Raw genomic sequence first — 13,430 nt, 5'->3', positions numbered from 1 at the left:
GCTTAAACAAACACTGGCACACCAGAGGTGCCACCAACCTACTTAAAATGTGAGTGGGTTTTCCCCTGATAGAGGCAGGGGATGATTAGATGCAGGCTTGCAATAATTTATGTGTAACTGTTGAAGCTTGCTTCCCGAGCTGCGAAAGGAAATCCATAGTCAGGCCGGCACGGATACGGAATATGCAATATTGTAAGTTCCATAATTCTGATAATAATGGGTCCTATATTCTTAGTGGCAGGGTCAACCAAGGAGCGATGTGCTTATTTTTCCATAGCTGTGAGCCCCTCTGGGGAGCGGTAATGCAGAAGAACCACAATAATGATTCGCAGCTACGCCATGTGTGGTCCCTACGGAAAGGTAAATTCATAACGGAAAAAATGGCATTGCTTGCAAGCTTCTGTGAGCAACCAGGGATAAGTTATCACGGAAGTTAGTTATTTTAATAAAAACATGAAGGGTGGAGCCCGAGCCCACATGATGTCACCACAGGGGTGTGTGGACAGATCTCCCTTTAGGCATAAAAGAGCCAACTAAAGATTGATCCTTATTCTTTGCCAGGGGGGGTATAGATACTATAAGCAAAGGATGGCGTTCGATAATGCTCAAATCAAATTGGGGAACATCTCCTCCACCTATGCTGATTTGTCCCTGCAAACTGTATAGAGTAAGTTTCTTCTTTAATCCATATTATTTTGTGTAACTGCTTCTGTATTGTATTGTCCCCTTTTGTAACATCTTGTATAGTTTTCATAACGCTGCCTCCCTTTTGGATTAAACATAAAATTTACTAGCTGTTTCTTTTGTTGTGTAATATTTCCTTCCCCCGTAGCCATATATGCTATCAGAACGTAGGCGTCTGACCAGGCCTGTGTTATATTTAAAATCTGGACGTGGTGGCAGCGAATAATAATAATAATTGGGCTATCGTGAAGCAGACAGTAACCGTACGGGGCGTGTACACATATTCCATCCTTTGGAATCCAGAGATATGATGCCATAAGCTCACTGGTCGCTTGCTGATACCTAAGCAGTGAGTAGTCGGGATCGTGTGCTCGTGAATTCCTGACAAAATCCGTGACAGAGTGACGGCAACGGTGAGATATTGTGTTATCTCCCCTGTGTCGTCACTGTGGAACCCTGACAGACTGTGATCCCAGCTCTCTTCAGGTCATTGACCAGGTCCTCCTATGTAGTTCTGGGCAACTTCCTGACCTTTCTCAGAATCATCCTTACCCCACGAGGTGAGAACTTGTATGGAGCCCCAGACCGAGGAAGATTGACAGTCATCTTGTGTATCTTCCATTTCCTAATAATTGTACCAACAGTTGTTGCCTTCTCAACAAGCTGCTTGTCTATTATCCTGTAGCGCATTCCAGCATTGTATAGGTCTACAATTTTGTCCCTGGTGCCCTTAGACAGCTCTTTGGTCTTGGCCATGATGGAGAGTGTGATTGATTGATTGATTGATTGTGTGGCTAGGTATCTTTTATACAGGTAACGAGTTCAAGCAGGTGCAATTTATACAAGTAATGAGTGCACAGTAGAAGGGCTTCTTAAAGAAAAACTAACAGGTCTGTGAGAGCCAGAATTCTTCCTGGTTTGTAGGTTATCAAGTACTTATTTCATGCAATAAAATACATTTTAATTATTTAGAAATCATACAATGTGATTTTCTGTTTTTTATTTTTAGATTCTGTCTCTCACAGTTGAAGTTTACCTACGGCAACTATTACAGACCTCTCCATTCTTTGTATGTGGGAAAACTTGCAAACTCGGCAGTGAATCAAATACTTATTTTCCCCACTGTACCTGTACATGAGTTAAAGAGACAAAATACTGCCAGAAGAAAAAAAAATACTATTAATTTTGTTATAAAAATTATTATGTGCTGCCTTTAGATTTAAAAGCTACATTTCCAGTAACAATTTTTACTTTCCCATTTGGTCTTCGGCTGCAAGGAAAGAATTTACATATCTAAAGTAGGGGAGATAAAGCTGCAGTTTATGAATGCCTCTGCAGAGCTTTTATAATCAATGTAAAGCGTGTAATGCTTCATGAAAATAGCGGGGTGAAGACTAAAAGGGAGTGTTACACACATCCAGAAGTGACACATGAGCGCTCTCTGCACCAGATGTAGCTGTAGATCTTGTAGATTGGGGTCTCAAAAAGAATAGAGAAGGTGCGTGTCCTCAGAATAACAGATTTGACCCCCCTGGCTAACATACATTTCAAAGCTTTCTATTCCTTTCTATGACCAACAAATTGAATAATCTGGTTTTCTGAAATTCTAAATTCCTTTGTTTTTCTCTAGGTAGCTAATTTTATGTCAATTATAAGCATTACGGCTTGCTGTTAATTTACCGGATAAGGAAAGAAAGTCAGCGGAAGGACTCTCTGTAAAAAAAAAAGCCCTCCCAAGAATATATGTATTTGTAGTGTTGTGTCAATGCGTTAATACTCACCTACCGACGTCTTCTCTGGTATCCATCTCCATTAAGATGATCTGAATGGCGTCACCGCTCTTCAGATTCTCTGGATCACACTATATACTGTGAGTCCCAGAAGTGGTTTTTATAGTGTAAATCCGTGAAGCCTGACGAGGCTCCCTAGGCTTACCTTGTAACACATAGCGCATAGAGACAGTCTTAATTGCTGTCACCTGACTCAGAAGAGGAGTGTAACGTCCCTGGATTTCAGAGAAGATGGCGATAGGTGAATATATTAACAAAGTAACACTACAGTGCATACACAAATACACAAGTTTAAGGACAAAAAAAAGGTCATGGGAGGGCTTCTATAACATTAATTGAAGTAGTTGAGGTAGGAACCCCAGGAATGATACAAGGCATCATTTTCAGAAGAACTCCATTTAGTAGAAAAGACAGGTATGGATATTTTGAAAAAAGTGCTTGGAGTTCATTGAATATTTGACCTGTAGTGTCCCCAAAAGTCTTTTCTCAGTCCTTCATTGGGGGACACAGGAAACCATGGGTGTATGCTGCTGCCACCAAGAGGCTGACACTAAGAATTACACTTAAAGGAACTTTGTCGGCACAGAATGATTGTTCAAATGACCCTCTTGTGCTGTATTCACTGCAGTCTGCCACATACCCTGCCTGCCTTGCTTTTTAAGCAAATAACCAGGATTAATATAAACAAAAAAATTAGCCCTGACCCCTGATATCTGGGGCTGTCTACAAATATCTGTAAGAACAGCAGCAGCAGCAGACAGAACGTTCAATGGACCCTCTTGCACTATATGCACTGCAGTCTGGCACATACACTGCCTGCATAACTCCTGCTATCACCACTGAATATATGCAGCTGGATTAGTCCTCAGAAGGACTGTTAGTTCAGATGGATATATATATATATATGCTGTGGAATATTTTTACTAATTATAAACAAGCAAATCTCTCCCTGACGCAGCAGCAGCTCTCCCTATTCTGCCTGTTTCCGGAGTAGACTGTGACGAGCATAGGGTCACCAGGTCTTATATAGACCTGATGACGCTGTGCGGCCAGTCAATCATCGTAATGCCCACAACCAACATGACTACGGCATTACAGTGCATGGCAGGCAATCCCTGCATCTTCATTGGCTCTGTAAAGAGCGCCAAACATGCAGGGTGGAGACCCAAGCTCCCGCCCAAGCAACCCCAGAAATACTCGCTGAGCGCCGAGCTTGTCAAGCACTGTGATGCTTGGGCGAGTACCGAGTAGTGGCGAGCACGTTTGATCATCACTAGTCATGGCAAGTGAAGAGCTTTTATTGTGCTTTATGTTTTTACCTTTTGTTTCTTTCCTTTATGAATATTTATTTAGAGCTATGTCTGGTAATGGTGAAATTTCATGTGGTAATAAGTCTATAGTAGAATGATTTCTAGGTTTACATATATTATTTATTATATATAAGGTGCTGAAGCTGTCTTGATATAAGAATGGATGTTCTCAAATCTGTTTTTATGTTTATGTTCCCCTCTTAAAGGAATCTCATGAAAATGATGAAATACAGCAACAAATCTCAGAATTTCCTGAAATTGTCAACATTCAAGAAAGCGAAAGACCACAGATTGATGGCGATGAGATAAAGACATGTGGCGGTGCTACGTTTTTAAACGAGAATGAATAATATTGTTTATTTCTTAAAAGAACTGTTGTCAGTGTAGCATAGCTCCTTTTATCAGCCAAATTTGAAAGTTGCATTATACTCTGCTACTTATTAGGAAATAATAACAATAATACTTTAAAGGGGTTGTTCGATACATAAAATGTCATATATATGTGTATAAAAAATATGTATATGTATGTAAAATAAAAATAATAATAATATATATGTGTGTTTATATACAGTATATATATGTGTGTGTGTGTGTATATATATATATACACATATATATTTATTATTATTTTTATTTTATTATTTTTTTAAACCCTAACCACTTTTGTAATTTGATTTATTTGAAAATTCCTTACTATTGTCTCTATATAGCTAATCCCTATATCTGTTTTTTTACTTTACTTCCTGTGATGTTCTGTTCAAATCCACTTGGGATTCTCAAACAAGACATCATCAGAAGGCTGGCAATGCCGTCACTTCCCCTCAGCATCGATCAATCCCCTTAGACAGGACTTCATCAGGGTATGGCTCTGCGTTCACTTTCCTCAGTTTCTTTCACCACCTCCCAACAGCTTCTGTGATCATCAAAAGTTGGATTGACCGCAACGCCCCCTGATGACATCCCATTTGGGAATCCACAGTGAATGCAAGAGATGTGCACGGGACATCACAGGAGGTAAAGTAAGAATACAGATATAAGGATTAGCTGTATAGGGAGAATTGTAGGGAACTTTCAAATAAAGCAAATTACAAAAGTGGTTAGGGCTTAAGAAAAAAAAATATATATATATATATATATATACTGTATATATATGTATGTATATATATATATATATGTATATATATATATATACAGTACAGACCAAAAGTTTGGACACACCTTCTCATTTAAAGATTTTTCTGTATTTTCATGACTATGAAAATTGTACATTCACACTGAAGGCATCAAAACTATGAATTAACACATGTGGAATTATATACTTAACAAAAAAGTGTGAAACAACTGAAAATATGTCTTATATTCTAGGTTCTTCAAAGTAGCCACCTTTTTCTTTGATGACTGCTTTGCACACTCTTGGCATTCTCTTGATGAGCTTCAAGAGGTAGTCACCGGAAATAGTCTTCCAACAATCTTAAAGGAGTTCCCAGAGATGCTTAGCACTTGTTGGCCCTTTTGCCTTCACTCTGCGGTCCAGCTCACCCCAAACCATCTTGATTGGGTTCAGGTCTGGTGACTGTGGAGGCCAGGTCATCTGGCGTAGCACCCCATCACTCTGCTTCTTGGTCAAATAGCCCTTACACAGCCTGGAGGTGTGTTTGGGGTCATTGTCCTGTTGAAAAATAAATGATGGTACAACTAAACGCAGACCGGATGGAATAGCATGCCGCTGCAAGATGCTGTGGTAGCCATGCTGGTTCAGTATGCCTTCAATTTTGAATAAATCCCCAACAGTGTCACCAGCAAAGCACCCCCACACCATCACACCTCCTCCTCCATGCTTCATGGTGGGAACCAGGCATGTAGAGTCCATCCGTTCACCTTTTCTGCATCACACAAAGACACGGTGGTTGGAACAAAAGATCTCAAATTTAGACTCATCAGACCAAAGCACAGATTTCCACTGGTCTAATGTCCATTCCTTGTGTTCTTTAGTCCAAACAAGTCTCTTCTGCTTGTTGCCTGTCCTTAGCAGTGGTTTCCTAGCAGCTATTTTACCATGAAGGCCTGCTGCACAAAGTCTCCTCTTAACAGTTGTTGAAGAGATGTGTCTGCTGCTAGAACTCTGTGTGGCATTGACCTGGTCTCTAATCTGAGCTGCTGTTAACCTGCGATTTCAGAGGATGGTGACTCGGATAAACGTATCCTCAGAAGCAGAGGTGACTCTTTGTCTTCCTTTCCTGGGGCGGTCCTCATGTGAGCCAGTTTCTTTGTAGCGCTTGATGGTCCCACTTGGGGACATTTTCAAAGTTTTCCCAATTTTTCGCACTGACTGACCTTAATTTCTTAAAGTAATGATGGCCACTCGTTTTTCATTACTTAGCTGCTTTTTTCTTTCCATAATACAAATTCTAACAGTCTATTCAGTAGGACTATCAGCTGTGTATCCACCAGACTTCTGCACAACACAACTGATGGTCCCAACCCCATTTATAAGGCAAGAAATCCCACTTATTAAACCTGACAGGGCACACCTGTGAAGTGAAAACCATTTCCAGTGACTACCTCTTGAAGCTCATCAAGAGAATGCCAGGAGTGTGCAAAGCAGTCATCAAAGCAAAAGGTGGCTACTTTGAAGAACCTAGAATATAAGACATATTTTCAGTTGTTTCACAGTTTTTTGTTAAGTATATAATTCCACATGTGTTAATTCATAGTTTTGATGCCTTCAGTGTGAATGTACAATTTTCATACTCATGAAAATACAGAAAAATCTTTAAATGAGAAGGTGTGTCCAAACTTTTGGTCTGTACTGTATATATATATATATGTGTCTGTGTGTGTATATATGTGTGTGTGTATATATATATAATATTTATGTATCAGATAATCCCTTTAATTCTGGGTTCACAAGTTACAGCTGTGGTGTATTTTTTCTGTGATTTTTCAAGGTGGCAACACTGCTGCGGTTTTACTGCCATTTTTAAAATCAACAAAAATGCACCGTGACTTCACCATATGAGCCCAGCCCAAAGGAGAACTGTTTATTTAACATATAAATCCTGTCTATATGTCCCCACTAGGGATGTATGGATGTTTCATCTCTAGAGGACTCGGCAAAAACCACGTACAACATGGGACATTGCAAGAGCAACGTACAGCTGCCCACAAGTGACATCTGAATATAAGTGGTTTTATTATTGCTATATACTATTGAGGTTTATCTGTAGAGATGCCCGGGTAACAATCAAACACAAATATTTTTAGAGTTGTACTCCATCTTTGATTTAGATTGCTACATAGTCAGCAAATTTAAAATAAAATGTAAAAACATTGTTTTAATATTTTTCTTATTTAAGAGTTAGATGTGTGTTTTTTGCTGGACTTGAACCTTAATTGCGATTTTTTTTTTTTTATCAACTGAAAATCCTTCAAAAAAATAAAATAAAATTATGCCATTGTTATTTCAATATATAATGATTATGTAAGGAGTGATTGTCATGTAATTTTATATAATAGAGTCAAGGAAAGTCATCCTGGCCTGGTGCTGTTTTAGAGCTGGGGATTTCAAGAGAAACTTCTTGTTCTGAGATTGGTTCCTTAAGGACACAAATATCCTCAGAGTGAAGGGCAGGAAGACCAGAAAATGTAATGTACTTTAAAATATGAGCGCATAAATCTGAAGCGAGAGTGAGGGTTATTACTATCAATATTATCTGTATAATATTGATAGTAATAACCCTCTCTCTTGCCTCATATTTATGCTCTAGTATTCTAAACTACATTAAATTCTCTCTAGAAGCAAAATAGCCTTGGAAGCATGGCCAGACTGGGTCAAAAAAGCAGCCCTGCCACACAAACCCCACCAGCCCACATACTATAAGGGTATGTGCACACTGTCGGTATTGGCAGCGCTTTGAACGCAGTATACTTTATGCCGCGTCCAAAGCGCTGCGCGCAGGTGAATCCGCATGTGTTCATTGAACCTTGCGGATTCACCGCATCCTATACATTGCACTGATGGAATTTCTTTTGCGGAGACCAGCGTCTCCGCAAGAGAAATTGAGATGCTGCAGTCTGGAAAGACGAGCCACATATCCTTGTGCACGGAGATGCATAGTGGATATGGGATTTGTACAAATCCCATCCACTATGTTGTAACATCTGGCCACTGAGGATTGCAAGTGCGCTGCGTGCAATCCGCAGCAATTACTGATCGTGTGAATGCACCCTAAGTGTATGTGCACACGGTGCGGATTTACTGCGCTTTTGACGCTGCCTTTTTATGCAGCGTCAAAACCGCAGCGGCCAGATGTTACGGCATAGTGGATGGGATTTCTAGAAGTCCCATGCCCACTATGCGTTTTTGTGCACCTGCGGAAACTGACATGAGGTGCCTTTTTCAGATCCGCAGCATGTCTATTTCTCTTGCGGAAACGCATGCGGATTTTCCCTATAGATTTGCATTAGATGAGGAAAATACGCATGCGTAAAAACAGCATGTGTGTTTTGTGTGCGTTTCCGCAGCGGAAACGCACACAAAAACACTACACGATGTTCAATAAAGTTTGTTTAAAAAAAAGTATTCTCTAATTTCAACATGAAAAACACATGCATAAAAACCGCATCAAAAAACGCATGCGGCAAAACCGCATGTAAAAACCACACCAAAAACCGCAAGTAAACTAAGTAGTGCATATATACAGGACAGGAGGAGTGGTACTGTGCAGTGTATATATACAGGACAGGAGAAGTGGTGCTGTGCAGTGTATATATACAGGAAGGGAGAACTGGTACTGTGCAGTGTATATATACAGGACAGGAGACGTGGTACTGTGCAGTGTATATATACAGGAAGGGAGAACTGGTACTGTGCAGTGTATATATACAGGACAGGAGATGTGGTACTGTGCAGTGTATATATACAGGACAGGAGACGTGGTACTGTGCAGTGTATATATACAGGACAGGAGGAGTGGTACTGTGCAGTGTATGTATACAGGACAGGAGACGTGGTACGGTGCAGTGTATATATACAGGACAGGAAAATTGGTACTGTGCAGTGTATAAATACAGGACAGGAGACGTGGTACTGTGCAGTGTATATATACAGGACAGGAGAAGTGGTACTGTGCAGTGTATATATACAGGAAGGGAGAACTGGTACTGTGCAGTGTATATATACAGGACAGGAGATGTGGTACTGTGCAGTGTATATATACAGGACAGGAGACGTGGTACGGTGCAGTGTATATATACAGGACAGGAAAATTGGTACTGTGCAGTGTATATATACAGGACAGGAGACGTGGTACTGTGCAGTGTATATATACAGGACAGGAGAAGTGGTACTGTGCAGTGTATATGACGCGCCCCTGGGCCTGTGTCGCGCTGCGTTGCGCACGCGGGAGCTTACCCGGAGCCGGATCTGTTTAGGGTTGTAGTCTCGTGGCGGTGACCCGGTCCGTGCCCAGGGAGTCAAACTGGACGGCAGTCTGTTAGCGGTAGAAAATGGTTGATGACTACGCCACCCGTTGAATGCAGCCAGGGGGCTGCTGCTGCAGGGCAGACCGCTGAGGCCGGTGGAAGGATGGTGCAGCGTGATAGTATAACCCCCAACGGGAGGGGTATGGCCTCAGGGCAGCCGACGTGGATGATGGGGGTAGCAGGAACCACTCAGAGACGGTATGGTAGCGTTCAGGGTCTTTACTGGTAACAACGATAGACCCTCCCGGAGTACTTGCTAGCGAACGGGGCCTGGTCAGTCCTTGAGCAGATGGGATCTCCCCTGGCCAGGCGTAGTTGTAGGCCTCCCAAGCTGACTGTACTCTTCTGGCTACCTTGCTAGAAGCTGATGTAAGTAGCCCACGTCCCTGAGTGTACCGTGTGGTGCTCACCCGTATGGCCGGTGACTCGGGGCCTTCTAATGGCTTCCGCTCCACGATGGCGGTGCTGGTCCCACGCGTGCGACCGGGCCTTCGGGCTTCTGGGCCAGGGGACCTGAAATCCCCTGCCTGACGGATTCTGCTGCTGGGTAGAAGTTAGTCCCCACAGCCTCGGACTCCGGGTCCGGTAAAGAATCTTCTTAGTCAGGGCGAGCTCTTTAGCTGCCAGCCCCTGACTCCTTGTGACTCTGCTGCTTCCTATGCTGCTCTTGTCTCTACTCTTCCTGGACTCACTAACCCTGCCTCAGCCCCGGGTTTATACAGGGGAAGTTCTTCCCCTCCCAAGGCTGGGCAGGAGGTGTGGCATGCACAGGATCCCTGACCAAAGGACCTCCCACCTGCTCTCAGACGTAATATCTCTATCACTGTGACAACCAGACCCCTGGGGTGTCACACTCCCCCCTAGTGAAATTTAGTACTCCGGGACTAAACACTTTTTAGAAAAATATAACAAGGTATATCAAAGAACAATAAAATACAATAAGGAAACACAATAAGATGGTCACGGATATCCGCAACCGGGTGCAGTCTTTGAAGAAAAGCAAAGGTGTCCATTTCACCAACACAGGGAGACGTAACCAGGTAGGGGTCTGTCCTACCCCGAGTCCTTAACAGTCTCTAGTCCATCCTGGGTTACGCTCCAACTATATACAAAGGATTCCCGGTAAATCCACCGAAGACTCCTAAAAACAACTAGAAACACAAAATTACACACAAGCAACAATAAACAGGTAAACATTGTAAAACAACTTAAACATTTAGATCCTCCAACGTGCGGGTAACTGGCCTCTAGTGGCCCTAGTGGACCTACGGAGCTGACTGTCTGGCCCTGAACTACAGGGTGTAGGAGCTGTCAAGGGTAAACTGGGCAGCTGTCTACCGGCTCTTTGTCTCACTAGGGGTACGGCAGGCTCACTATAAGCAGAGGGTGGATTCTCCTGTTCCGCTTGGGTGGAGTCTTCTGCCTCCTGGACCGGCTGCTCTTCCAGCTCTACCCGTTGCTCCGTAGGTTCTTGGGATGATGGTTGGAGGAAGGTGAGTACGGGTACCACAACTGCACCATTGACTTGAGTCCAAGACCGAGGGAAGTCCCCGAGCACGGTACTAACCATATCTTCCCTTTCTTCCACGGGTCGATGGTCTTCCTGTTCCTCCTCAGGGTTCCTCAGTTGTTCGGGGCACTTCTTCAGGTGGTCCCGGGATACAATGGCTGTGGTTTCCCCTCCGTCTTTACTGATGGTACAGACCTTCGGGTTCTCGTGGCTTGAGGGCAGTACGGTGTACGGGTCCTTCTCCCACTGGTCGTCCAACTTGTGGAGCCGTCTCTTCCTCTTCAAGACCTGCTCTCTGGGTACCAGGGGAACAGCGGGAGCATACTGGTTGTAAGTCTTCTCTTGTCTTTCCCTAGCCTGACAGAGACTTCGCTCCACGCTCTCCTGTACTTTCCGGTACTGCTGCTGCCTCTCTGTGTCCCAGTCTGTTTCTGGTGAAGTGTCCTCGGGCGTCAGGACTCCCATTTCCAGGTCAACAGGTAACTTACCAGGTCTTGCCCTCATTAGGTAAGCCGGGGTACAGTTGGTGGAACCTACCGGGATGTGGTTGTATAGGTCCACCAGATCGGGCAACTTCTCAGGCCACAGACTGCGTTCTTCCAGGGACAACGTTTTTAGAAGATCCATTACCACCTGGTTCATTTTCTCACAAAGTCCATTAGTTTGCGGATGGTAGGGTGTCGTCCTTATCTTCCGGCAGCCATACAGATTGCAGAATTCCTGGAAGACCTCCGCTTCAAAGGCAGGTCCCTGGTCCGTCAGCACTTGGTCCGGGTACCCGTGTGGACGGCAAAAGTGCTGCTGGAAGGCTCTAGCTGCTGTTCGAGCCGTTAAGTCCTTGACGGGGACGACAACCAGAAACCGGGAGTAATGATCCACGATGGTTAACGCGTAGACGTAGCCACTTCTGCTGGGGGTCAGTTTTACATGATCCAAGGCTACCAGTTCCAACGGTTGCCGGGTGACGATGGACTGCAGGGGAGTCTTCTGGCTGGCCCGGTCCTTCCTTCTCAGATTGCACGGGCCACAGTCTCTGCACCACTTCTCGATGGTTCCCCTCATGCCTACCCAGTGGAACCGCTCGCGCAGCAGGAACTCCAGCTTTTTCCACCCGAAGTGTCCAGCTCCGTCGTGGTATGCCTCCATCACCATGGCTGCGTCTCTTCGTGGCACCACTACTTGCCAGAGTAGTTCATGCGTCCTGGAGTTAACCATTCTGCGGCACAACTTCCCCTTGTAAAGGAACAGTCGACTCTTCTCTGCCCATAGTTGTTTGGCTTCCTCTGGAGCGTCTGATTCCAGGCTAGCCTCCGGGCGAGTCAGCATCTCCTTCACCAGTCGGACGGCAGGGTCGCTGTCTTGCGTTTCCGCCCAGTTGTAGTGAGGTAAGGGGTTCAACGTAGCAGCCTGCTTACTCCTTACCCGGTGGGAATACTGGATAGTCCCATGACGGTGGAACGCAGGGAGTTCAACTTCTTCCAGTCCCTCCGGATCTTCTCCTCCGTCCGGCAGGTTGGGCATCCTGGACAGGGCGTCCGCGTTGGTATTGGAGCGCCCTGCCCGGTATTTAATTGTGAACTCGTAGTTGGACAGACGGGCCATCCACCTCTGCTCCAGGGCACCGAGTCTTGCCGTGTCCAGGTGTGTCAGCGGGTTGTTATCCGTGTATACGGTGAACCGGGAAGAAGCGAGGTAATGCTTAAAGCGCTCGGTGACTGCCCATACCACGGCCAGGAACTCTAGCTTAAATGAGCTATAATTCTCGGGATTCCTTTCGGTGGGTCGCAGTTTTCGGCTGGCATAGGCGATTACTCGCTCTTTCCCCTGCTGAATCTGGGACAGTACGGCTCCTAGCCCGACGTTACTGGCGTCGGTGTAGAGGATGAAGGGCTGGCTATAGTCCGGATACGCCAAGATTTCATCCCCCGTGAGGGCCATCTTCAGCTGGCGGAAGGACTCTTCCTCTAGCTCTTCCCATTTGAAGGGCGGCTTCTGGTTCTTGGCCTTCCGGGACTGGCCTATCAGGAGGTCCTGCATAGGCGCCGCCTTTTTGGTGAAACCGGGAATAAACCTTCGGTAGTAGCCTACCAACCCTAGGAACTGCCGCACTTCTTTTACGCTGGAAGGGCTTGGCCATCCTTTGATTGCGGTGATCTTATCGGGGTCGGGAGCCACTCCGTCAGCGCTCACCACGTGTCCCAGGTATTGCACCTTTGGTTTCAGGAGGTGACACTTGGAGGGTTTCACCTTTAGGCCGTAACTCGCCAGAGCTTCGAACACCTCCGCCAGGTGTTTCAGGTGGTCCTCATACGTTTTGGAGTATACGATGACATCGTCCAGGTACAACAGGACCGTCTCGAAGTTTCTGTGGCCCAGACAGCACTCCATTAATCGTTGGAAGGTTCCTGGGGCGTTGCAGAGTCCGAACGGCATGCAGGTGAACTCGCTAAGTCCCATCGGGGTGGTGAATGCGGTCTTCTCCCGGTCCGCCTCTGCTACAGGAACCTGCCAGTACCCGCTAGTGAGATCCAAGGTAGAGAAGAAGTTAGCAGATCTTAAAGCAGCCAATGACTCCTCTATCCTTGGTAAGGGGTACGCATCCTTGTGTGTGATACGGTTGATTTTCCGGTAATCTACACACATCCTCATGGT

The 13,430-nt window shown here is 44.9% G+C and overlaps 1 protein-coding gene across 50 annotated transcripts in view; it reads left to right on the top strand.

Annotated features, from left to right (window-relative positions):
* The window catches only part of LOC141257608 (protocadherin Fat 4-like), a 468,540-nt gene extending 464,101 nt beyond the window's left edge, over positions 1-4,439 (top strand). For 14 of the 50 annotated variants that reach the window (XM_073672320.1, XM_073672356.1, XM_073672352.1 and 11 more), the window contains one exon: positions 3,991-4,433. In XM_073672320.1, coding sequence (XP_073528421.1) covers positions 3,991-4,134 — 144 coding nt within the window. In that variant the 3' untranslated portion in view covers positions 4,135-4,433. Of the gene's footprint in view, positions 1-3,990 lie in introns of all 50 variants that reach the window. The other 36 variants (XM_073672354.1, XM_073672351.1, XM_073672349.1 and 33 more) reach the window with 8 other exon arrangements.
* Positions 4,440-13,430: the final 8,991 nt, after the last annotated feature.

Source organism: Phyllobates terribilis, unplaced genomic scaffold (assembly GCF_046119375.1).
Source record: "Phyllobates terribilis strain yellow unplaced genomic scaffold, ASM4611937v1 Scaffold_3__8_contigs__length_932513732, whole genome shotgun sequence".
Taxonomy (NCBI): domain Eukaryota; kingdom Metazoa; phylum Chordata; class Amphibia; order Anura; family Dendrobatidae; genus Phyllobates; species Phyllobates terribilis.
The sequence above is the reverse complement of the archived record's forward strand: the minus strand, read 5'-3'. Positions and strand labels throughout refer to the sequence as shown.